At 27.9% G+C, this 26,794-nt stretch overlaps 1 protein-coding gene across 2 annotated transcripts; it reads left to right on the top strand.

The window, feature by feature from the left end:
- Positions 1-287: 287 nt before the first annotated feature.
- On the top strand, positions 288-26,794 carry LOC129958188 (coiled-coil domain-containing protein 169-like). Of its 2 annotated transcripts, none has more exons than XM_056070459.1 (7): positions 288-472; positions 9,375-9,460; positions 17,373-17,486; positions 21,593-21,639; positions 21,735-21,833; positions 22,185-22,336; positions 26,531-26,794. In XM_056070459.1, exons 1-7 carry the CDS (start codon positions 369-371, stop codon positions 26,691-26,693), a joined length of 765 nt encoding a protein of 254 aa, XP_055926434.1. In that variant the 5' UTR covers positions 288-368; the 3' UTR covers positions 26,694-26,794. The 2 variants fall into 2 exon arrangements, with proteins under 2 accessions (XP_055926434.1, XP_055926436.1); XM_056070461.1 differs by having other exon boundaries at positions 22,185-22,419; positions 26,531-26,668.

Here is a 26,794-nt window from a genome sequence, read left to right as displayed (position 1 = left end):
GGTCCGTTGAAAAAAGAAAAGACACTCTATAGCTGGAAAGCGAAGTAATAATAATTAATCATGACACTCTAATTCGACATCAGGTTAACATATTAACATGCATTTGAGTTACATTTTTTTTCTTGAAAACAATAATCTTATTTAAGGTTATTTTATATTTCAAAGGATGAAACTGTGTTCATCAATAATTCATTTTTTAATATCCATTTAATGATTATTGAACACATTGCAGCCTTCTTAGATTACTTTAAATCTGCAGTCGGTAGACAACTAAACATTGTGATATTGATTAGTTTCGGTTTTGAATGTCTTACTTAGTTTTCATAAATTAAATACCCCTTTCTGTAAAATAACTTGAAGGGAATGCGATGTATTCGAGGCGGCAAAATAAATCTGTTAGCAGTAAAGCAGCAGATACTGGAAAAGATGTTGAGACTCTGAGATCAGAAATAGAAAATGAGCAAAGAATGACGTATGTAGCAACTTTATTTTAAGTAACTCGTTGTTAATGGATTCGAACTTTTGATTAAAGAGGTCATTTCCCTGCAGAATTATTAATGCTCTGTCTGTGTTGCTTGTTATTTATTTTAGCTGTAATTTGGCAATAGAAAGTACAGTTTAAAATTAAAACAATAAAACTTAATATTTAGAAAAGCACATTAGGTGCATTGTTTCATATTTTGTAAGTGAAATATTATTTATATCGAAACATATTAACAAGGCATTGTAAAAATGCCTTGATTAATTAAGACATATGGAAATATAAACTTTTTAAAATGCAGTTTTGAAAACTAAACCTGCTAATTTATTTTCCAGTTTCTTCTTGTGTGTCATCTTTTTTATAAATTGCAAAAAAAAAAAAAAAAAAAAAAAATGGGGGAGGGGTTATACGTAATTTTTACTTCCTGAAAAGGAGAAATATTAATTCTGTGAAAGTAAGATTCTTTTACAAATGTAGAAGGTAGTAAGTCTATGTATGTAGTCTGGATTTGAATTATATCTTATGTTTGAGGATCATTTACTATATTTTCTTCATATGAAATTTTTTTTATCCATTATTTTTATTTTATAAGACATAGCATTTCAAATATGTAGTAGCATTTATTTGTTTTGAGATGCATTAGTTTTTATCTTTAAATCCAGAATGATTTTTTTTTAAAATATTTCTGAGCATCACTCAAAATTAGATTTTCCAGTTATTAAATAAAATTGCTTTCACTTGAAAATGGCCCTATGACTATCTGTTACAAAATCAGATTTTTTAAATTTGTACTGTTTATTACATGTTCTCTTCTTAAAATTCAGTATAAGCAGGAAAGAGTTTCTGCTCTCGTGTAGCAAAATCAATACCCAAGATCATTAGAAACTTGTATTTCGGGTGGCAAACTGGCCAGGTTGCCGACTTATCTTATAGCAAGTGGTTCCTTTAAACATAAAATATTGTGAGCATTTAAGAAAGTGTGTGGAAAGGTGGGAGAAAGCAAGAACCATGCTCAAGCAAGTTTTCTATACTCCTTTTAATTGAATAAACAAAATAACAATTTTATATTATACTATATAACTTTTGTGCTAGGCCACAAGTACTCAGATTTCTATGACAATTTTCTGTTATTGCAATTAATTACAAAATATTAAAAATTATCTTTTATAACAATACCAATTTAATTTTTCTGTGATTTTTTTTCTAAATACTGGCAATATTTTAAAAATGTATATTTTTTGCATAATTTTCAATAATATATTTCATTGTTGTAATGAAATTGAAATCGCTTTCATTATTTCATCAAAGGATTTTTTTTTCCATTATTGAAAGCTAGTGAAGGAAGACTGTTTATTATTTGCTCAATCTATTTAAAATCCCATACCATATTGGAAAATTTATAGGCAATGCCAAGTAATTTTTAAAATTTGCTGAAAACTAATTTTTCCAGATGCTAGTGATAATTTTTAAGGAATGATATAAAACTTAATTAAACAATGTGAGTACTATCTCCAGGGTTGCCATGCCACTGGGAGGACCGAGAAAACACAGGAAATTTTAAAATCGCCCAAAAGAAAAAAGGGAAAATGCAGGGAAATTTGAAATTTTCATAAAAACAGGAGAAATACAGGGAATTTTAAGTTTATTAGTTTTTTTTTTTCATTCTAAATATACCGATCTCTAAAGATTGCAAGAATAGGAAGGAAGGAATGAGGTTTGTTTTCCGGCGTATGCTCCTGAACGGATTCTTAGCTTGTGCCGGGTTCACAAAAATCAAAACTCGAATATCACAAAAATTGCAAGAATAATAGATTGTAGCTTCCAAAAACAAAACAATACCATTTAGGATTTGTAATGTGAAAATCGCGCTTTTTCTCTCTCCCCTTTTTTTTCTATATATGCTATTCCAGTTCTGATTTGTGAGACATTTGTTCTTTTTCCATGAGATTTCTGAATTGTAACTAATGAGCATGCGCAAGACTTCTATAACTGTGCGAAAGTATAGAATACATTTCTCTGGTGGGATTAGCAACATTCAATTCTGCAGAAGCAGTGCAGTGATGTTTAGTCTACCATGCTTTAGTTTATTTAATAGTTTGTTTATTATTTGAGAAACTGTGAAATTCTAAGTAGATAAGATAATATTTTTAAATCAATGAGCTGCTCAAAATCCTTATGTAATATGAAATGGACAGATAAAAAAAAAATCAATCCCGATTTTGCTGAATGGCCTCGAGAAGTTTCATAAAATCAATTTGCTGCATACTTTTCATTTTGTAAGAAAATAAGCCTAATATGGGAAATCGGGCATTTACTAATCATGCTAAAAGAAGAAAACAAACAAGGTTGCGTGCCAGTTCAAAAGAGTTATCATTGATGCTGGACATAGTATCTAAAAGGAATGACTATATGAAAACATTGGATTTAATGTCTGAAAACAAACAGATTTCAAAATTTTTAGTTCAAGAACAGTAATTGAAAGCTGAATTTTTAAGGGCATTAAAATTTGGTGCATCATATCCATTCAATGGTATGCTGGACATATTTTCACATATGTTCACTGAAAGTGAAATAGGTAAAAAATGTATGGTAGGCCATACAGAAATGTTGTGTTTTATTTGTTATGGATAGGTCCATTAGCTTTATGAAACTAATGGCTGAAAAATCTGCAGAGGTTGCAGAAATTCTGATGCCCAAATACTTGAATTAACAAAAATGAATAAATAATAAAAAAAATCTTGCTTTATGATGTTTTTTGTTAAGTAATCTTTAAATGATTTGTATCATGATAACAAAAATGTTTTTTTTTTAATTTCCCCACCTTAATTCTGTGCACCCAAATTCACCCAAATCCTTAATTCTGTGCAGCTTACAATTAAAGGGCATGAGAAGTAATATATCCTATCTAATATATAAATTTTGTCTAGCTAAATTCTAGATAATAAATATTTTTTTCCTGTATGTAATTATAAACTTTTCTTTTTATATGCTATTATGTAGAATAATATGAAATAATTGCTTTCTTTCATTGATTTTTCTACTTCTTAAAATCATATTCCTTTATAAGCAGCACATGAGTGCTATTTGCACATTTTCTCGTATCTTGAATATACGGACAGGGAAAACATGTGGCAGCCTTGTTTTTCATAAGAAGATAAAAAAAAAAATGCTATACTAAAGATAAATTAATCTGATTTATGAATGAAAACATGGTTTTTAACTAATAAAAAAATAACAGCTTCATTAATTGTCCCTAAACTCTTTCTCTCTCTCTCTCTCTCTCTGTCTCTCTCTCACACACACAAATATCCTCTGGCTTCATTACATTTGGAGCAAAGTTTGAGAAAAATCTGTTTATTAGTCTCTATTTCGAGAATATGTAAAATATTTATGAACTTTTATTTATATAGTTGACACTTTTGTTTTTATGCATCTTTATTTATATACATAGTTCTGTTTTATTTATACAACTTTTAAATTCATATGATTGCAAAAATTATGTTGGAGCATTTTTGTTTCATTACACATGTTTTTTGAAAATGTTATCTGTTTTTCATAAAAACAAATGATAATAGTGTGGTTATGCATGGGCCCCTAATGTCTTGTGGCTACCATTATTTTCTTGCCCAGTTTGTCATTGCTAATTTTGGAATTGATATAGAGAGCAATTGTATGTTGATTAGCCATGCAACATCGATAAGATTTAGCAATTTTGTTATTTCATTCAGGATGGATGATAGCATAACATCTAAAGCGCAATCAACTCAAGTCCGTTAATGATTCAGATGCACTGTATATGATTCAGATTTTCCTTGTAGCATTCAACATAATAGAATCCTATTTTTAAATCTTTTACTACTTTGTTCTTCCCAAATAATCTGAATGTAGTTTTTTTAGACTTAGTGTAAATTTCAAGTTCTTTGAACAATCTTCCTTCATTAAATTTTTTTTAATTCATTGATTATTTTTTGTGTAGGTCTGTATTAATACAGATTAAATCCATATGATTTGCCAATTTTTATTTCTAATAACAGTGTTTATATTTATTAATTTAGAGGTGAGGTTATTTCTTGAAAAATTTCTAAGGTTTGTTACCTGCCAGTTTAGTTTTACCATGTTCTATCTTGTATATTAAATTTGATAACATCTCTTTAGTATCATTCCTTGATTTGGTATTATTCTTTATTCATTTTTGTCTGCAATTTAAGTAGAAAAAAATTGACTGATGCTTCTAATAATCTGGATATATATATATAAAATTTTTCTACCAAGCAATAGGTTTCAGTGTTAACATTGTGCTTTAGGCTTTAATTGTTAGATTCGTGCAAAATATTTACAAAGCTCAGTTATATCAATTTCCATGATACTTGAATATGTTAGTGTTATATTGTCAATTAAAAGCACTTAAATTTGTAATTATTTTATTGTTGACTCCAAATCTTTGAGCAAATACAAAATTGACTCTATGCATCTTTAATTTTTCATATACAAAGAGAAAATATTGTAATCATCAAAATATTCAAACTTGAGGTTTCGATGAATGTCTTTTAGGGAATATGATGCATTTTTTTTTTTTTTTTTTTTGAAATTTAGAATTCGAATTCTATAAAAAATTGTGAATGTGGTCGTATATTTACAAAAACTTTAAAAAAAATCTTAATTGAAAATATTTAGGTCCCTCTGAATTGATTTAAAGTTTGAATTTTTTTGTCAAAAATATAATGACAATTTAAAAAAAATATATAAATAGGAAGCAAATTTTGTTTTCAAGTAGAAAAATGCAAAGTTTAGAATGTTAATTAACAGTAAAAAAAAAAAAAAAAATCTTCTGTCATGTAAAATTTAGGTATACCGGGTTACAAATAAAATTATTAATTTTCCACAGAATAAAGGTTTATTATTGATGGTTTCATTTGTTTCTAGCCTATTTTTTTATTAACAAATTTCTTGTAACCATACATATAAAGACTGTTTCAGAAATGGAATATGTTTACTTGATGAATCTTAATTTTTTTTTTTTTTTTTTTTTTTTTTTTTTTTTTAGTAAGAGAAGCAGAACTAAATAAAACTTTAAATTAAAAAGGATTTTATTATAAAAAGACTAAATATTATTCAATATTCAAAAATAATTTATAGTTTACCTTATAAAAATAAAGTTGTTTTTTCATGGTTATTCCTAGACTGTTCCTAACTGCAGATGTAGTGTTTGATTTCAAATTTTAGAAGATATTTTCTTATCTGCCAATTTTGATATAAGAACTCATCTCACTGTTTGAAATCCCAAAAAAGTTTTTAGAACTTTGTATAATCCATTTTATAATTTTTTTTTATTGCTTGTGAGTGTGGGTATTTTTTAACTCCTATATATCATTAGTTCCTGCTTTAATGATCAGTTCTAGCTTTTGTGTACTTAATTTAGTTTTGAGAGATTGAGAGAGCTTTATGTAGTTTTCTATCTCAGAATTAAGTTATGATGATTTGAAGATCCTCTTTGCTCCTAAGTCAGTTTGTTGAACCTTTTGCTTGACAGGAGTCCAATAATTTTTCACGAGTCAAACAACGTGCATAAAAGATAAATTTTCTAAGTGTAGCGTAAAAGCTGTTTACCAATGAATTAATTGAACAGTAGCCTTTATCCTGAAGCTCGTCTTCTAAGCACTTGAGGCTTTGTACTATCTAAAAAGAAAAAAAAAAAAAAGTGGGGGAGGGTTGTGTTGTATAAATAATTCTCAGATAAAATTTTATAGTGATCTATGAGGAAGCATAAAGTCACATTATAAATTTAGCTTACTTCTAGCTTTTTCATCTGCAAAGTTGGATCAAGTATTGCAATACATAAACATAAAATTTGATATGCCCTTGTCAGCCATCTTGTCGGGAAATGTTTCCAGGGTCTCGGCTTGCAAACTCTTGGAAACATTCCCCTGTTAGTATAGCATAACATGCTTCCTAGAAATATTTTTGATCTGTGCTCAACTCATTTATTTATTGTTTTGCTATTTTTTATTATATTATACTCAACTGCTGATAAATCTTGATAATTTGTTAAACAATTTTCTATTGTTCTGTTAAAGGAAGTAGGCCCTGATGCATAACCTTTGAAAGCAACCACAATTTTCATAACAGGAAACTATTTTAAATGAAGTCATTCCCTTTATTGGAAGTTTTAAAGCATTTTCAAACAATAAAATTGATCCATTAGAGGCTTGACTTTTTTTTTTAGTACCATCAAACCAAGAGTTTTAATACTTTTCTCATCAATGTTATTTTCTTTCATAAATTTTAGTATTGATGATACTGTATCTTTCTTGATATTCTTTCTAGAATTACATATTCAAAGTATGTTGAATTGTATTTTTCAACCAAAGATATGTGTTCCTCTTGCTTAGTTATCCTGGAAGAATTAACACTTACAAGTTCTTTATTTGCTGTTTTGTCTTTCAACAATCAAAACAGAATGTAGTTATTTCTGAGATACAAGTTGAATTAATATCTTGACTGTATTTCACACTTCCATGAAAAACATTTGATTTATGCATTATCATTAACTAATTTTTAGGCATTATAATATTTAAATCCTTCCTACATGAGCTTCAGGTGCTTGAAATAGTTCTGTGATCACATAATCAAGAAAAAGAAGGTAGGTTTTCTGTCTACTGTTTCCAAAGTTGCATGCAAATAAGATGGCTTATACCTCAGTATAGTTGTACTTCATCTGGCAGAATAATTTTTTACTGTTTCAAAAAGCTGTACTGCAATAGACAATGAATAATAAAATAGAAATAAATATAAATGATTGGTTGAAATTAAAAAAAAAAAAGCTTGTTTGGCTTGAAAAAAAATTAAGGTTTTCATGCAGATTCCAGGAGACCTAAATTTTACATGGCAGATATATTTTTTTTAGTATAATAAAATTCTTTTTAATTTCAAGTTCTATCGAGTTTCATCTTGCTTATTCCAAAAATAGGCGTAATTTCATAAAATAAAAAAAATAAGATGGCCCTAGTGAACAGATTTCAATTAAAAAAGTTTGAATTTGTATGGTTACAAGAAATTTGTTAACAAAGAAAGTAGATTCAAAGCAAATGAAACCAACAACAATAGATCTTTATTTTGTGAAAACTTGATTATTTTACTGCTAATCCAGTATATGTAAGTTTCACATGACACAGACATGACTCCCTTTACTGTTAATTAACATTCTAAATTTTACATTTTTGTACCTGAAAACAAGAATTTGCTTTCTATTTATGTTTTTAAAAATTTAAAATCTCCATTTTGAACCCCCTCCCCCCAAAAAAAATTAAAATTTTGGGGCATTGCAGGAGATTTAATTTTTTTAAAAATTTGACTAAAACGTTTTATGGTAAATATGTGACAACTTTTAATTAAATCCAATGAATTAAAAAAAAAAAAAAGAAATTTTTTCAAATGTATTAAAAAAATTATTGTTCGTTATGCCCCCTAATTTTTATGTACCTGATATAAAAGCACATTTTTGGAATTATTTATGCCTGTTTGTCTGTGAAGGTGGTAACCCCAAAACACTTTCAGCTGGACAGATGAAATTTGACATATGAACTTAACATCAGATTTGTATATTTCTATGAAATTTTGAAGGAAACCCTTTCTATTTGGCTAGCTTTCAGTGTATAAGTGAACACAATAACTATAAAACTTAAAGAGTTGGATAGATATTATTTGGTATACAGGTTTAGTATCTAAAATGCAGATCCATTTCAAATTTGGAACCATATCTGTCTAAAAGTTGGCTATCTGGCTGTCTTTACTTTCATATGCATGTAAGCACAATAACTCAAGAACACAGTGATCTATATAAATAAAATCTGATACGTGATCTTGTGACTGCAATTTTAGTTTCATGTAACATTTTGGTTTCAATTGGTTGGAGAAAAGGCATCTTAAAGGCATATTCAATTTTCTGGTATTTGTATATTAATTACATGCAAGCGATTAACCTCTAAAAACAATCACCAAAGACTGTAGGAATCAATAAAATTGCTAGATTCGTAATATGTAATTGACAACGAGACATGACTATTGTTTACCATTGCCCTGCAATTAATACACACTTACTAGTTTTCTTTACTATATTACGACAAACATGAATTTCATGTATGGAATTCTGAAAATGTTTTTCAGAGAACTGATGACATTCACGGCCTTTACCAAAGTCCACAATTTTCGTAGTGGCGTGAGGAGGACAGCACTTTTATTGGAAATTGTGTATGAAAAAGTTTCCGGATGATTATTCTCTATTAATTTATCAATATCTTTCAAGTATTATGGTATATGGTATATATATAAAGGATATTTATCACTTGCTTACTGTTCAACAGTGGCTTATATAAAGGGCTGTAAGCCAATTAACTTAAAAGATCGTTTTAAACCATTAATGCTAAAAAAAAAAAAAAAAAAAAAAAAAAAAACTGATGTTTGCAATGTCATCTGCTGTTTGAGTACTAAAACAGCAACCTGAATATTTCCGCAAATGAAAATGTTAACAACGATGAAGGACTTGCAATACGAAAATCGTTATCAGAAAAAATTTATACAGTGATTGGTTACTTAGTTCTCCAGATGAATCAAATTGTAAGTCATTTAAATATTAGCATCAATTTTCTCTTTTCAATAGAAATATATCAATTTTTGTAATTTGTAATATTCTGATGCTTTGTTTTTTGAACCTTCAGATATTAAATTGAAATTTGTAATAAAATAATACTTTTTTATGTATAGTTGTTAATCTTCATAATGTTTATAAATAGTTGCTACATTCTTAATGTTATTCAAAATTGCATATTTGTAATAGATCATATTTCAATCAATTATTAAACAATTGGTATTATGTTAATGAAACAATCTTTCATAGTGAAATGTTGGATTTATCAATTGAAGAGTTGCAGAAAACAATAGATGCTTTGGAACAGCAAGTGGATCATACTGATATTGCTGATGGTATTTTATTTTAAAATGTTGCCTTGCCTGCACTCTCATGCTGGAGCTTCTGTACACATTTGTATTAATTAATTAATGGCACCTTCACAATTTATAGCATTATCAGTGAGCATTATGCAGTAGTCATAAGCAAAATTTTTATACATTTATTAATTAAATATTTTGTTTCTGAAATTTTTCTTTTTTATAGCTGTGTAAGTGATATAAACATTAAGTGATTGTAAGCATTTATCTTTAATTTAAATTGTTGTAATGTTTAGAAATCTAAATTTTATTTTCTGCATAAATTAAAATGTTTTGATTAAAATATATTGCTTACATCTAAATAATCAGTATTTCATGCTACTAAATGTAATTGTATGAAAAGTTTATGTTAAAGTAGTTCGATAATGTAGATTAAGAATTTAAAATAGTTTCTAATTTTAAATTCTTAATCTATATTATCTTCACATAATCTTGCAAGAAAAATTCTATATTATAAAGATAGATTTTATTTATCCTATATGCCTATACTTTAAATCTGATCTTTGACAATAATTATAATAAACTGATTTTTCATCGATAATTTGTAATAGTTTTTGCAAAAAATAAGTGCCTCATGTTTTGAATTACTAAAATTAATTTTGATTAAAATTATATAATTAAACTGAATTTTAGTTGCAAATTGAGACATGAAAAAATTTATTGGATATAAAGCATCAGTGATAGAATTTCTGAAATCAAGCTGTATTCTGTATCTTAAACAGTAAAACTCAAATCTGGAATATCTTTTTAAATTATTTCATATTCTTATAAAAACAATTACAAGTAACTTTTATATTAAAATAGATTATTTGTTTAAATTTTCTGTAGGCTTAATCCTGTCTGAAAAAACAACATACAGTGGCGGACTGGCCAGCTTGTCTGATGACAAACAATATGGGCCCTTAAAATGACGCTAGAAAGAGAACGTGCTCTAGCAGGAATTTTCTAGAATTTTCTTTTTTTTGTAGAAATTAAATAAACAAAATAGCAAGAAATTACTTTTTAATACATTCACGCAACCTCTTCTGAGGTTCGCAGTATGATTGTTTATTCTGACGGTATTCAAAAGAACACGAAGAATTGAGCTCCGGCTACAAGAAACTGAGTCAGCGAAACGAAGAAATTAAAAATCTTTGATTATTAATTAAGTTTTAATTAAAAAAGTTATTTCCTCTTTCTTGGGTTTATTCTACGCCAAAACTCAATCAATGACGCAAAAGTAAACTTAAAAAACTGATGATAAATAATTCTGTAAATAAAGAATTAATTACTCTACAGCTCATTGTCTACTTTTTAAAAATACTTTTCAATATTAATTAATTTTATAACAATATATTTAAATGTTGAATTCGAAAGAATTCGAATTGTTTTCAATGTTGCAACAAATATTTCATACAGGAGTTTTCTTTCATTGTTGATGATGAAAGTATGCAGATATTTTTTATTTTTCCATGAAGAGTAAGTTTCTGTTTTAAATATGCTTTTAAAAACACTTTTTGAAATGTCCCTATATTAAATAATATAATAATAAAATTTTGACTTTATTTTAGTTAACATTAGTAACAAGTTTAACTTTAAAGATAAACAATGCTGGAAAAGTTTTACTATGCGCTCATTTTTAAATAGCTTTTGCTAGAAAATGTTTATTAGCTGCAATTTAATCATTTCCGTTTCAAATTAAAGTTCAAATTTTAGGTAATATTATAGAAAAATTAAGGATATGTGCAGTACAATAAGCAAAGCGATGCAAGATTACTAAAATAGCGGATGTTACATGTCTACCAAAATTTGAAGTTTAAAAGTAATTTGCTCAAGAAATCTTTAAGCCGAAGCAACAAAAAATGTTCAATTGAAAATTTTAGCAATCATTAATCTCAACCAACTAAATGGCCGTCAAAGGCCGCTAGTAAAAAATAAATGAATAACATAATCACAAAAGAAGATTATCTTGATGCAAGGTGAAACGCAAATTGAAAGAACGAATAAAAACTAAATCTATCAAAATAACAGGGTTAGAATATCTAAAAAGTAAATTTATTTGAAAACGAAGGAAAAAAAAAGGAGGATTAAAAAAACCAGTGAAGCAATTAAAATGGACTGTGTTTTATTACTACAAAAGAAAGCTTTATATCGAGGAATTAAAATAGATTTTTCACTCGTGTTTTTAACAGGAGAGCAACATTAGAATGACTGATTTGATGGAAAATTGAAACTAATTTCATTACGATATTGCAAAGCATTGTAGAAAATTATCCATAAAACAATTTTTTTTGAAGTTGCCAAAATTAAGAACAAAACAGTATCACAATTAAATTGGTACTATTTGAAATAATTGAGGATCTAGTTGCAAAAACTTAAAAAGTTGCAGCCTTGCATAACGTTCATATTAGATTTCAGCATCAAACAGTTTCATGATAAAGCATGTGCCAAACTTTATGAAGTTTATAAAATCGTCTGCATCTTGTCAATCATTTAAGTGCACATTGAAAGGACTTTTCTACGCTGAAGATCATTATGAATATATTAAGAAATTCATTGTCTGAAGAGGACTTGGAATCCAATTTATTGCGCTGATTTGAAAAGGAATTTTTAGATTATCTAATTGTTGAAATAATCATTGGTAGATGTAACCACTAAATGCAAGATAGACCGCTTGCGATATATTTCTATACTTCTGAGCTGTTGACTTCCGACAGTAAAAACATTGAAATTGGTTGATAGTTTGCTCTCTTTTTAAGCTTGGTTAAAAGATTCTCAAATTATTAATATAGCTCCAAAACATACATATATTTATCAAAAATTTATTTAAAATTCAATATTAATCTGCATTTATATTCGATATTCCTTATTCTTTTAAATATGTATTCTGTAATTATTAATATATTTAACATATTCTTAAGATTAGGAATAAAGTATGATAATTTATTCATTTTAATATATATGTGTGAATTAATGCTCCCCCCCCCCTCCCTCCTTCCGTTGCCGTTCGGAAAAAAATATTTTTTGTTCCAATATGCCGCTGATAACATATTTTCAATAAACATAAATAACTTTAGATTTTCTTTTCTTTATCCAAGTTAATGAATTAGTATAAAAAGCAGTCTATATTATTACTTATTTAGCATTCTCAAAATATTGTGTTGCTTATGGATCAATCAAAAATTCATGTTTCCATTAATGAAAAATTAAATATATTTGTGAGTCTCTTTATTCCATAAGGTTTAGCATAAAAATTAAATTACTTAAATTAATTTTCATAAATTTAGAGGGTTTTTTCCCCCTCGAAAGAATTAAAGAAAAATAGTTTTCATGCATGGAGATTTAAATTACATATCTTATTAAGTATATTACACTTTTGCACTGAATTTCAAAAAGCTATTTTTCTTATAGTGCACACTATTTTAGAACAAGAAAATTTTAAAAATTGAATATTTTAGATTTTTATTTTAAAATTCTTGTGTTATGTTAATGTATTGTGCTAACTAATTTATTGTTTCATATTTTTTAGCTATTAAAAACTTGTATTAATTGTGTAAAGTTCAACATTTCGCTATTTAGGGAAAGATATGATCGATTATATATATATATATAATATATATATATATATATATAATTATCAAAAATTATAATATATATAATATAATATTATATATATAATATAATATAAGCATAATTTTTGAAGCAGAATCGTGACTGAAGACAGAAAAGAAGACTTTAAATTATTAAGTTCGCTTTCTTGCATCCCGGAAGGTACGAATTATACACAAGCAGAAGCGACGAGCACAACGCATAACGACACAAAACGAAAGGAGGAAAAGCTAATGAAAATTTTATCCCTGTGAATATATACTGTGAGATTTTAATAGGGATTTCCAACACGTATCAATCACAAGCAAGGGAATCATAGGGATTTTTTAGAAGAATTTGTTTAGATCAGCAATATTTTATCCCTTCACTCGGAGCGTGGAAACCGCTGAAGAAAATATTTTTACAAAGCTTCTCTTGAATTAATTAAATTAAAAAAATTTAGTAATTAAAAAGTAGTAATTTAGTAGTTAAAATTTTTTAAAAATTTAGTTGTTATTATAAGCCATTGTAGGGGTAGAATGGTATTTTATGCTTACCAGTTGTTTTAATTGAGTTGGCAGTCCATCAATAAGACCTTCCAAAATCAGTTGTAGATTAAGGTTTAACTGTCTGCCACAGTTTAATTTGAAAATGAAAATAATCAACTGATGTAGCATTTTTTAATCAAATTTTAGTTGTGAAAAGTAAAAAAAATTAACAATATTGGGTTTAATAAACTTTTCAGTTAATACACAACGTAACTCATGAAAATTATCAATATTTAAGCAACTATTTATATAATGAGTTAAAACTGACCCTTTAAGAAATTTAGCAATATTTTTAATTTTCCATGACTCAGTTTTGTTATTCTCTTGACAAATTTTGTCGAAATATCCCAACTATAAATCCATTTTCATCCCATTTTCGGGATCAAAAGGGATTATGGAGGGTTCTTGGGCTATTTGATCATTTTCTTTTTTTTCAGTTTTATTTTCTGAACTTTGATTCTGAGGGTTAGACTCATTTGTTTTATCTGAATCTGTCACTTTTCCAGATCTTAACAATATTAAAGTATTTTTCAAATAAAAAATATAAATTTATGTATAACATTAAAAAAAAGATTTCATAAGACTAAAAAATTCAACATTTTAAATAATACTATAAAAATATAATTTGCAATAATTCTAAAGTTTAAATATGAAAATTAAAAGAAAAGAAAAACACACAATATAAATCATGATTTTAACCCGTTGAGCCAGAAACACTAATCACTTTTTAAGGAGTCACAAAATGCAATTTTCAGCACTGGACTGGCACTGGAGATCACTGGCGAATAAAGCAGGCGATTATTATATTGTGGTGATAATATAACACACAAGTGATCAGGATGATTCAATTTGGCACAGTCAAGGAGCTTCAACTTCTTGTAGATATGATAATTAGCACAAACACAAGGGTAGAACAGGAATGTCGGAAGAGGTCTCAGGTTACGGAAGGTACCATCGGCGATGCGGTAACAGGAACGGAGGCATCGGCAGTCGTGGAACTTCAGCGACGTGAAACGGCGTGATCGGATCCGAAGGCAGCGGAGAAACTACGCCATGGGAGACAGCGTGGCCTAGCCAGCACGGAACCATCTTCAGAGCAACCCCGAGTCAAGTCCTCTCTTCACGGGAATTTAATTTTAATTCATTTGACAATTTTGCACAGAAGACTCTCCTGTCGACTCTTAAATGTAAGCATAATTTTTGAAGCAGAGTTATGGCCGAAGACAGAGAAGAAGACTTTGAATTATTAAGTTCGCTTTATTGCATCCCGGGAGGCACAAATTATGTACAAGCAGAAGCGGCGAGCACAACACAGAATGACGCAAAACGAAAGGAGGAAAAGCTGATGAAAATTTTATCCCTGTGAGTTTTTAATAAGGATTTCCAACACGTGTCAATCACAAGCAAGGGAATCATAGGGATCTTTTAGAAGAATTTGTTTAGATCAGCAATATTTTATCCCTTCACTCGGAGTGTGGGAACCGCTGACGAAAGCATTTTTACGAAGCTTCTCTTGAATTAATTAAATAGAAAATGTGGAATGGGATCAGGAAATAAGAGAATATTTTAGAATGAAGTTAATATGGGCTGAATTACGATAAAACTTTGGAAATTAATTAGGATTTAATTTAGATTTTAAAATATCATTACATATATAAACTTTAGAATTTAGAGTTTGTAAGCCTTTTCATTTTAGATTCTTTTGTGTAAATAAATACTGATGTTTAAAAGTTTTAATGTAGAAAAAAAAATAACGCCTTTTTATTTCCTTACTATATGTTATTGACAATGCATATTGTTTCTGTATTAAACTTTTTCTATTAATCTTTTTATTTTCTATTTTAACATTTTTTTAAAAACATTTTTTGATTAATTGTATAGATGTTCCACAAAAGGAACTTTTCTTGCATAATCTACTGATAGTTATACTGTGAACTATCATGAATGAATCTTTTGGAAATTCTGTACAGTTAAATCATCCTTTTCTTCTTAGAACTAATCTGTGCATCCCCTAATCATCTGTGCAACCCCTAATCATATCCCTTAAATCCCCTATCATATTATATCATTCAGTGTTTATTGCCTAGGTAATTCATAGAGTGGTTGAAAAGGGCCACATATCTTACCTTACAATTATTTTAAACATTTGAAAGCTCTTATTTGTTTTATCTAATTCACCAACAGTTGTGGATTTTAGCATTTTACAGCTCTAGCTAATGCAAATTTAGAATTTCTCTTTTATTTAATTGCCATTTAAACTTATGATTAATTTAATCAACATATTACTGATTTAGTGTGGTTAATTTTTTATTTTAATAATTTTGTTTAGTGTAAATGTTTTTATCTATTTATTAAGATTCATAACTGCCGGACATTCACTTTTGTGCACTAATATTTAAGCATATATTTGATGTTCATATGCATTGTATACTTAAGTGAACATAATGAAACAAATAGAATCCGAGCAGTTGTGTTTGATACTGTAAATATTATTCTAATATTTTATAATTAATATTTTTTTAGAAATCTTGTGTATTTGGCAGCTAATACCATTCTTTTTAATCAACTTCCCTGTGGTTCCTCGCAGTTACGTAGTCCTAGGCATTTGCCAATCCAAATATATATTGATTACCAGAATCCCTGTTGTGAAAAGAATATTTCGAGATTTTATCCTCCTGTAATCTAAATTAACCATCAACTCTGATTTGATTTTTTAAAAATTGGCTGATAGTCACATACATACTCAAACATTTTTTCAATAGCTCATTTTATACACTGTACTTAAAATTAAAAAAAAAAAAAATGCTATAGATTCCAGTACAAAATGACCATTCGTTTCAAACATTACTATGCATTGACCTTAATTGTTTACATGCTTAATGTATTTATAAAGACATTGATTGATGCAATAAGAACTAGACATGGATTACTTTTTTAGAACCCATCTTTTTTGCTAAATTAAACTAGGCATCATATTAAAATGGAAAACAATTATTCATAATCACTGCAGATCAAAAGAGGTTTGATGCCTGATAGTAGATAGCAGCACCTGTTTTATAGTTCTTTATGAATGTTTGTAAATAAGATGTGTAACTTAAAATGTAGTGAAAAAATATATTGCAAAAATTGTGTATTGGTTCACTCTAGCTCTTAAATATTAGGTTGTCTTTTGGAAACTATTTTTACCATGAATATAGTGTTTCGCCACATTTCTTTGACTTCATTATCCAGATTTATGATAGAACGAAGAAAAAAAAAGCTGTTCTTCATTAAATGATTTTTTTCTGTAATTTCAAAATTTTATTATACTATTTTTTAACTACTTTTTTATATTCGAAATAGAAAACGAAAGCAATTGTTGAAATAACTAACAGTTACTTAATAAATATTGAAAAAAAAAATAACTAGCTTTGCTCATTTCTGAATGTTTTGATTGTCATATAACTCACTATGTTGTGTGATATGAGTGTATGTTCGTCATTAAATTGTTTTCATTTTTTTCTTAGCCTCGCTTACATTCAAAAGTGATTCAGTTACATTTTAATTCTCATTCATGATTATTTAATTACTTTATAAGTACCAAATGTTTCTAAACTGTTGTTTCTTTTACACAATGTGCTATTGTTTTTAATTGATTTGTATAGATAATATGAAATGATAATAATGCTGAGCTTTTTTTAGTTTTGTATTATTTACTATTATTATTTTGAGGGAGATGAAAATCCCATTCTTTTGTATGTAAATTTGAGTATACTTAAAAATATTTTTTTCAGAGGATGAGTGGAAAGTTCGGTATTACACTCAAGTAGAAGTAAATGAACAGTTAGAGAGGCAGCGCGATTGGTTGATGGAAAGAGTTGAAGCTGCTAGAAATCAAAGTCAAGAAGGTAATGAAAATTTTTTATTTGTACATTTTTATTCTATTATTATTTTTTATTATTCTATTATTATTTTTTAAATGCATGAAAATTTAACAAATATTTCACTAAAGAAAAATCACTGTATATATTTGATAACAAGAATCCCCCCCCCCTTCCTTATATTATAACAGTATTTCATACTAGATATCTCTCATGGAATTTTAAAATCTATATGATTTTAAATCGACAAAAAAAAAAAAAAAAAAAAAAAAAAGCATCTTAAGATTTAAGACCATCTATTTCATTTATTTGCTGCTTTTCTTCTCAGGCATGATTTAATATTCTTAATGAAATACTTTTAGAATGTTTTAATATGAAATTTTCTTATAATTAGTATGCAAGGATTATATATTATCTATAAATGGGTGCGTAGAATGGTGAAAAGCGCTTAAAAAGTGCTTGGATTTGAAAACCTTAAAAGGGCTTAATAGTTTCCAGAAGTGCAAAGATTTTTTTTAAAATTTATCGCAGACGTTGAATACCGTACGTTGAAAGAATAATCATAAATCTTTTTTTACCCGTTGTAGCAAGAAAGAAAAAAACGGCGAAAAATGAAGAATTCGCGGAAGGGATCTAGGAGTTTCAACATATATTAAGATAACGTTGAATGAATATTATTTCCCTTTCCCTCTTTCAACAGTGGGCACTGCTGTAAATGAAATATTGGAATGGCTATCCCAGAGGGGCAGTACAAAATACGAATTGTGCCAAACTTGTCGAAAGCGATCGAATTTCTTTCATCTTTAGTGTTCCAGATCGAGAAGAATTCATTTTAGTTATGCATGGTAGATATATGTTTAATCTGTTATGGGTTCTTAAAAAAGAATACGCAGATTGGCTCCGTTCTACGAAAAGTAAGAGTAAGGTAAGATATGTTTGGTGCACAAAAGAAATAGATACATCGAACATGGGAGAAGCTACTCTAAAGACACACACGAAAGATATTTATGATATATAGCCGTTTTTATTCTTAGTACTGTGAAGCCTCTTTAGCACTTTACACATTCGACCATCATTCTCGTTAATATATTTTGAGGCGATCCCTTAAATGACTACGAAAAGGATTTTACTGTATGATATAAATTGAAATTTATTGCAGTGCGTAGTCGATTACGTAAAATCCTTTATGATGAAATTTTAATTTGAAGCCCTAAGTTTTTTGTAATTGTGATTTCTTTTGCGATAATTTTTAAATATTCATTTTCTTTTAAAAATTATCATGTGTTGGAACAATTTTGCATAATATATGTTTCTATTTTTAAAAATAATTTTATTTTATTATATTTTAATTTAAAAGGCATAAAAGAAAGTTTTAAGGAATTTTTCTTTCCTTTCTTCAGTTGTTAGCTTTTCTTAGCGATTTTTTCCTTTCTCTTTCTATAACTTACACAATTTTTTTGGTTTCCCAGTGAAATCTCTCTGATAGGATAGTGGAACTTGCGCTTGGTCGCATTTGCGCTCACTCATTAACTAGTACTACTTGCGCTCACTTCGTAGGTTACTGTAGCTTAATTACCTTTGGCAGGAAAACTTGGCGAGCATTTAGAAGAATTATAGAGAATGCATATTTCTCGTTTTGATAAGAGATGATTGATAGTTGAGCGTTTTTTCTCATGGAATAATCGCCTTTTTCCCACGGTAAAAGCTCTTAAAGAACGCGAGAAACATCTTAGAAATTTTACCTCTTGACGTTGTTTAGTATGTCCATCCCCCCCCCCCCTCGTTGCTTTGACTTGATTTTAAATATGTATAATTCTATTGAAATTTTTGAAATATCAAAAGTAAAGCTATCATCTATGTATAATAGATATCAAAATCAAAAATATTGCAGTAGCCTTAAGAATGTAATTAGATGCCGCTACTTTAACGATAAATTTGTAAAGTGTAAAGAACGTATGAAAGCAAGTACGACAATATTATTTTCAGAATCACTCATTTTTTTAAAGCCGAATGAAGCTAAGATCGATGTCAAGAAACATGTAGCAAAAATTACAAGGATAGTCTAATGAATCCGTCTCAAAAATATATGAAGAGGAAATGCCTCCTCTTTTTCAAAGTGAATATCAATTTTTGACAGATATGAATCTTTGCAAATTATAAATGTAAGCACTATTTATGCTTTTTAAGAATATCTATTTTAAGATAGCCAGTAAATATTCCAATAGCAGAAAATGCTTCCAATATAGGAATTATAATCTAAATTGAATAATTGTAAATAAATTTTTATAGTTTCGAAAATACTATCTTTTATATTTCACAACTTCTTTTGGAACAACTTCTTTTATATTTCTAATGTAAGACAAGCAATGTTAAATTATCATAAATATTCGGAATTTGTAACAATCGAAATAAAATAATTATTGATAGTTCATACTAAAAGCATCAAATGTATTACCGTGAAGGAAGGAAATCTGATTTAATCTTGCATATTTATAATTTGATATTTTATGTAAAATGAAATTTTATATATATAATTAAAAATTTACAAACAAAGAAAAATGAGAAAATTTTTAAAAAATGAGAAAGAAAGAAAAGAAATAACATATAAACTGGTTTAATTATCCTATTGGTTTGTGAATATCTATTTTAATAGATATATACTATATTACTATAGACGCTCTTTTAAAAATAAAAATGACTGGTTTGTTTTCCCTCTGAATACCCAAGTATTACAAATGTATGATGGACAGTATTTCAAAAATGTGTTAAATGCAAAATTTTAACTACAATGCTTGAACTGTTTTATTTATAAATGCATTATAACTTCTTTAATTGGTCATTATATTAAAAAATTAGATTTTCATTTTGAAATAAATACTTTTTTTTTATCAAAATCTTTATCAATGTATTTTCGTTGATGGAAATATGACCTTTCGTTTAGTATTACTTGGTCAATTATATACTATACCATGCAAAACTGTAACTTACACTAAATATTAAAAAAAATCATTTAATTACTTTTCTGATTGAAATACAGTCACAAAGAATTTAAAAAAATGTTTTAAAGGTTGCGCTAAAAACTGTATAATATAATATGGAGCTATTCCCCCTCCCTTCTTCCTTTCTTCGAACATCAAATCGATCTTAAGAAGAGCTACGAGAGCGAAAGTATGAATTTTGACTATTAATCATAATGATACCTAAGATATCATCATGATTTATGAAAAAAATAAGTTCTTATTTTCATCCAGTATTTCGATCAGCCATCGGTTGAATTATTAGGAAAACAAGTATTCATATTTTAGATGAATAGTGCAATAGAGTTGTTTTCCCTGATAAGAATTCACAGAAAAATTCGGAAACGATTTTATTCGATTGTTACTCCCTCGACAATGAATTTGTAAGTTTTTGTAATCTGTGATGCTTACTTTATTATGATAATTCTCAAACTAAAATCTGATCAATGGTTTAAGTAAATTTAATAAAACATCGGATGCTATTGACGGCATTCTTTTACAATATGCATGCTAAGAAGCATTGCTTTGCTAATAGCCAAATTTTGTGAATTCATTATAAATCACCGAAGTAATGTAATTACAAATTAGGTTTATTTAACAATAAAATAACTGTTTTTTTCGCAATCTTAATTTTTTAAACTACAGCTATTTTATTAATAAAATATTACTGACTGCAATTGACGAGAAAAAAAATATATGTGATACAGTAGCTTTTTAACTCTACTAAAATATGTACCCTAGTTTGCGTTAAACTTTTAAAGTTCTCTAGTAATAAATTTCCAGATTCTACACCCCGTATTATAGCTCAGCAATCGGGGAATGTCTTTTCCCCGATTAAAAAAAAACTATATAATTGCATGCATTTTTTAATTTTTAAGACTTTGGATGAAGGTGTATAAATAAAATGATTAAAATATTTATTTACAGAATACTCATATATAACGCATTAAGAAAAACCAATGCATGTAATTGAAAAAAGAAATTAATTTTTTACGGGGAGGAGGAGGGGAGGTATTAAACTGGAATGGCTTCAAGGGAAAATAATAAGGGAAAAATAGTTGACTAAAGCCATTTTTTGAAAGTTCACTGATGTTTAATGCAACATTATTTCTGTAGGTGTTTCTGCATTATTGGCTGAACTTGATCTGGATAGCTTAACAGAGGTATGAATAATACAATTGGCAAATGCTTTCTTGTATTACTTCCCTTTTAATTTAAAACATGATTTTAATGTAACTTTCTTGCTTTTTCCATATAGAGTCAACTGCTTCGTTACTTGAAACAACTTGAAAAAGACAGAAATTCATTGTATAATGAGCTGAGAGATAAAGAGTGGAAACTTGATCAAGAGTCGAAGGTATTGAACAGAATTTGATTCGCCTGAATGATCTAAAATCTATGCTTATTGCTTCATTTTTATAATGGGAATAATGAACAATTGCTTGGAAACAGAAAAATAAAGAAACTTGAATGTTTTTATTAGATTAGAATTAAGAGATAACTATTTCAAGTACTTGCTGTGTTTTTGTTTAACTAAAGAAACTTTTTGTCTAAATGAAGAAACTTAAATGTTTCTATTAGATCTGAATTCAGAGTTAACTATTTCAAATACCTAATGTGTTTTGTTTTGAAACTATACATAGCATAATTGTTCTGTATTTGAATGTGTTATTGCTATTTACTTAAAGGTTATATTTTTCTTTTACAGACATTCCACAAATACAATGACACCCGTAAGGCATATATGACAGAAATAACAGAAGCCATGCTAAATTTGGAAGCCATGAAAAGTCGTCTCCGCACTTTTGAAGGAAGTGAAAACGGATCCATTGCGAAGTGCCCTCGGCATCTGAAATACCTGTATGAAACTCCTAATATTCCTTCTTTCTTTGAGCTACCATAAGACCATGGGGTACATGAGTCGCAAGCATCTTTTTTTCTGAGTATGCAATTATCATAGGGTTATCCTGAAAATCTCATAGTGACATAATTTTTTTAATTCTGAAATTCTTTTTAGTCATATAATTTTTTTAATGAAGTCCTGTGTTAAAAATGAAGTTTAAAATTTAATTTCATTATGTTGCTTTGACATATAGTTTGTAAATAGTTTATACATTTTATTATATAGTGCATCAATATTCATATAAGATGAGCATAATTTTTCTATCATGCGATGGTACAGATCGCCTAATCTTGCTCTCATGTTAAGGCCTCTCCTTCTGAATTTACGGAAAAGTCCCTCAGAGTGTCAGCAATTTAATTCATGAGAAGGATCTTTTTAGGATTCTCTGTAGTTTATTTGAATTTTATGCATCTTGCTGATTGTTTAATTTTATACCAGTGATTGATATTAATCATTGTTTTTCTTTAATATATGTTGTTTTTAAACCCGCGTCGTTTGCCTTCTAAGTTTATCTGAAAGCAGTTATTTTGAGACATAACAATATATATTACAGGGTTTTTCCGCATTTAAAAAAAAAATTGAAAACAATATTTATGGTTTGACACAGTGCTACTTAAGATTAAAAACAGTTCAAGGAAGAAAAAAAAAGTTGTTCTTATTTAATTGTTAATAAATAGTTATATGTGTGTTTACTAATTTTATTTATTTGATCATTATAAATCTTTAATTCATATTGCTGGCAGTATTTTGCAAGCCTGAATTGTTTTCTCTGATGAATGCATGGAAGAACAACAATAACAGTTGCTTTCAAATGTAATCTTTTTCTCATCGTTATATACATTTATATGTTAAATTATGATAAATGAAATTTTAAACCAATCAAATATGTACTTATTTAATTCGATTTTGTTTATGAATCATTGCTCTATGTTTTTTGATGAAAATTCGAGATATTGTTGCGTAATTATAATGGATGTCTTTTTCTGAAGAGTACGAAGGTATTTCAGTTGATTATTTTTTTACAATACCTTATTTAATTTTTCCTATAAAATACCATTTTGGATAAATCTTATTTAACTTGTGCATTAAAAAAATATTCATCAATTTAAAATGTTACATTCCATTCCTGTATAAAAGTTTATTTTTTAATACATAGATGGTCTACCTGTAAGATAAGGAACCATTATACTTGGTCCCTAATAGTGATGAATTTTTGTCTTGCAGTTCTTTCTGTACTAGCTTTTCTGAATAAAAATTACCTATGACCATTTTGTATTTTTAATAGCTACTTCCTTGTTTGTTTCAAAGTAACTGCATTTTTTTAAATATCTAGTATTCTAATTCTATTTCACTCATTGTAGAGACTACCATAAAAATGTGCATGTTTTTAATTTTGTTCTGAAGCATTAAGTTCTCGCTTAGATTAGTTTATATATATTTATAAAAATTAAATTTATATGCGTTTTTAAAATTATTTTCTAACCACTTAAATTCAGATATAAAAAGCACTTCTGAATTGTGCGGACATTTATATTTCCCATGTTTCTCATTGTGTAATTTCTTCAATTTTAAAGGACGAACATCAAGCCCAACTTCTTTTGAAAATAACACTCCTGAAACAAATACTTCCTTTATTGTATTTCTGTAATATCCCCTTTTCGAAACCATATGAGGTCTAAATACTTCCCTGCAGCTGCTTTACAGTCATGTATAGTTTGTGAGAGGATACTATAGTGGTTCCTCATCATGGTTTAAACAATGAACTTGTAAACGCCTTCAGAAAACGAATATTTTACTTAATAATGAGCTGCATGATTAAAGCCGAGATTTAAAGACACTCCTTTTTTGCTTTATTTCTGAGAGAACATTTGACACTCATGAATGTATATACTGGATATCCCAAAAAAGTAAAACAAGCGTTTATTTCTTTAACTATTGCAACTAAACATATATTTCCAATTGCAAAGTTTATCAAATAAGAGTCTACAATGTATGACTATACCTTTGCTTCTGTGGAGGGAAATTATTAAAATTTTGAGAAATTAAATTTTTATACGGCTCCCATAACGAAAAATTGCCAATGAGTAAAATGCTTTACTTAGATTCATCTATAAGGATTCAAAGTTTCCTGCTTCTGTCTGTAAAATGTATTGAGATATTAAAAGACAAATTTATTGACTTAGATCGTTTTTCTATAACTCTGACCTGTGATTTAGCTGGACTTCAGTTGTAATTTTCAGAGATGATATACATATCAGAAAGATTATTAAAAAAATCAGAATCTGAAAAATAAAGACATTTATTAATTTTTATTAAATTCTAAAAAATGATCAGATAACATATTAAATGAAATGCTTAAAGACGTTTTCAGAATGAATACCTTCGACGCCTATATAAAGTCGCTTTCATTTAACAATACTTACACATGTGCGGTCGAATTTGTTACTTGTGACTTAAAGAGAAGCTTTATGAATTCGTCGGTAAAGGTCTACTGCGTTTAAACTATCGAAGCCAATTCTTTCTTTAATTCATACTTAATGTCAATCAAAACTGAATAAATCGGACACGAATTCAATAAATTTTGTAGAAAATGCAGCCATCCAAAAAGTTTTTAAAAATATCTTCTCGTCTAACATTTATAGGAAATTGCCACTGGTGATGAATTTCTTGTACGAAGAATGGACTTTTACCCTTCCAGAAGCTGAAGATTAATTTTTCTGTTTCAATTAAAACAACATTCGTTTGTCCAAATTGCATTTCTCTCCTCATTGCAGAATTTGATTTTACCTATAGTAGGATTCAGTTATAAAATTCTAGACGTCGATCGTATTATTGTCTATGTAACTGTTGTATCAGTCCATTGATTATACGATTATTGTATGGATGTTAGTTATTACGTTGAAATATTCTCTACTCTGCCGTTTTTGAAATGTTGAATTCTGTGCTGATTGTTCATATACTAGCATGAGAATTACTTGAAAAATAAATCAAATTTTCCATTTCTACGTCATATGTTTAACACTTCATTCTTCCCTCTCCGCTTCAAGAAAATAAGGATCATGTACTTTGTAATCGACTGTTCTGTAAAGACAGTTCCTAGAATGATGAGGGGAATTCGGAAAACGATGTTTGTATTTATCTACATCTAAGCCGACATTACGATTACATATAGCACAAATCGTCACTATATCCAAACGTTGCTTGATTAAAAAAAAAAAAAACTTTTAGAAAGTATGAAAGGTGCGAGCTAAAAATTTTATTTTCTTTCTCGGCATTACAGTACTTCTCTGAGATATATTAAATGTTCCGTTTCTCAGGTTTCTGTTCCCTTCTTTGTTGTAGCTATTGACTAGTCAGAATGAACAGTTTTATACGTTATTAGGAAATATCTTTGAAATCATGGTGATTGGATGATGTATTACTATAAAAATATTTACTTACGATAGTTTTTCTGTTTTGAATAAATCTGCAATTCTAAAATAAAATTTTCATCTAAATTTGTGATTAGTCCCTCTAAACATAAAAATAAACATATTTCTGCAAATGTTGTTGTTAGAAATGTAAAAACTTTGTGAACTATGAATGAGAAAAGCGTTTAACTTATTGAGTATTTTACACTATGAGAGACGTATAAAAATTTAATCTTTTAAATATTTTACTATCAATCTCTATGGAAGCCAAAGAATTTTTATACAGTTGCTGACTTTTTAAAATGTCACATTGTAGTTGGAAATTTATATCTACGTGCAATATTTAGGTAAATAAAAACTTGTTCCACATTTCCGGGACACTCTATAAACATTTATAAGGATTAACCTCTCATTGAATTATAGTTTTGTTAGTCTTATAATATTAAAAAGGGAGCATATAAATTTAATTTATTGGTTTAAGAACACGTTTTTTTACTTGTGTTATTGGTAAATAAAATTTATTTATAAAATAATGTTATTTTGTTTTTTATTTTTATTTTCAAGACATTTGAAGCTAATGAAGCTTTTGAGCATATGTAAAGTTTGAGTTGGAAGGTTTTTTGTTCGTTTTAACTATTGATGCTAATTTCTTTTTCCTTCCATAATTGATTATTGGAAATCTAAAATTTCAGTCGCATTTATTCGTATCTTCTACACTCTAATTCTATTATATTTTTTCAGAAATATTTTGCCTGACCAAAGAGTCATAGATCCTAGAAAAGGACCTATTAAGAAGACTGCTGCTGTGCGAAGCCTCCCAAAATTAAATACAGCTGATAAAGATTTTAATGATGACGATGACGATATACTTGATAAGCAAAGTAAAAAATCAGCCGAATTTTAATTTTTAAACCTTAATAAATGCAGTTTTTATGTCTCTCCCTCCTTGTAGCTGTATCTTAATATAGCAAGAATCTTTTGCACTAATAAATATAGTGAAATTGC

Source organism: Argiope bruennichi, chromosome X1, assembly GCF_947563725.1.
Source record: "Argiope bruennichi chromosome X1, qqArgBrue1.1, whole genome shotgun sequence".
Lineage (NCBI taxonomy): Eukaryota > Metazoa > Arthropoda > Arachnida > Araneae > Araneidae > Argiope > Argiope bruennichi.
The sequence above is the reverse complement of the archived record's forward strand: the minus strand, read 5'-3'. Positions and strand labels throughout refer to the sequence as shown.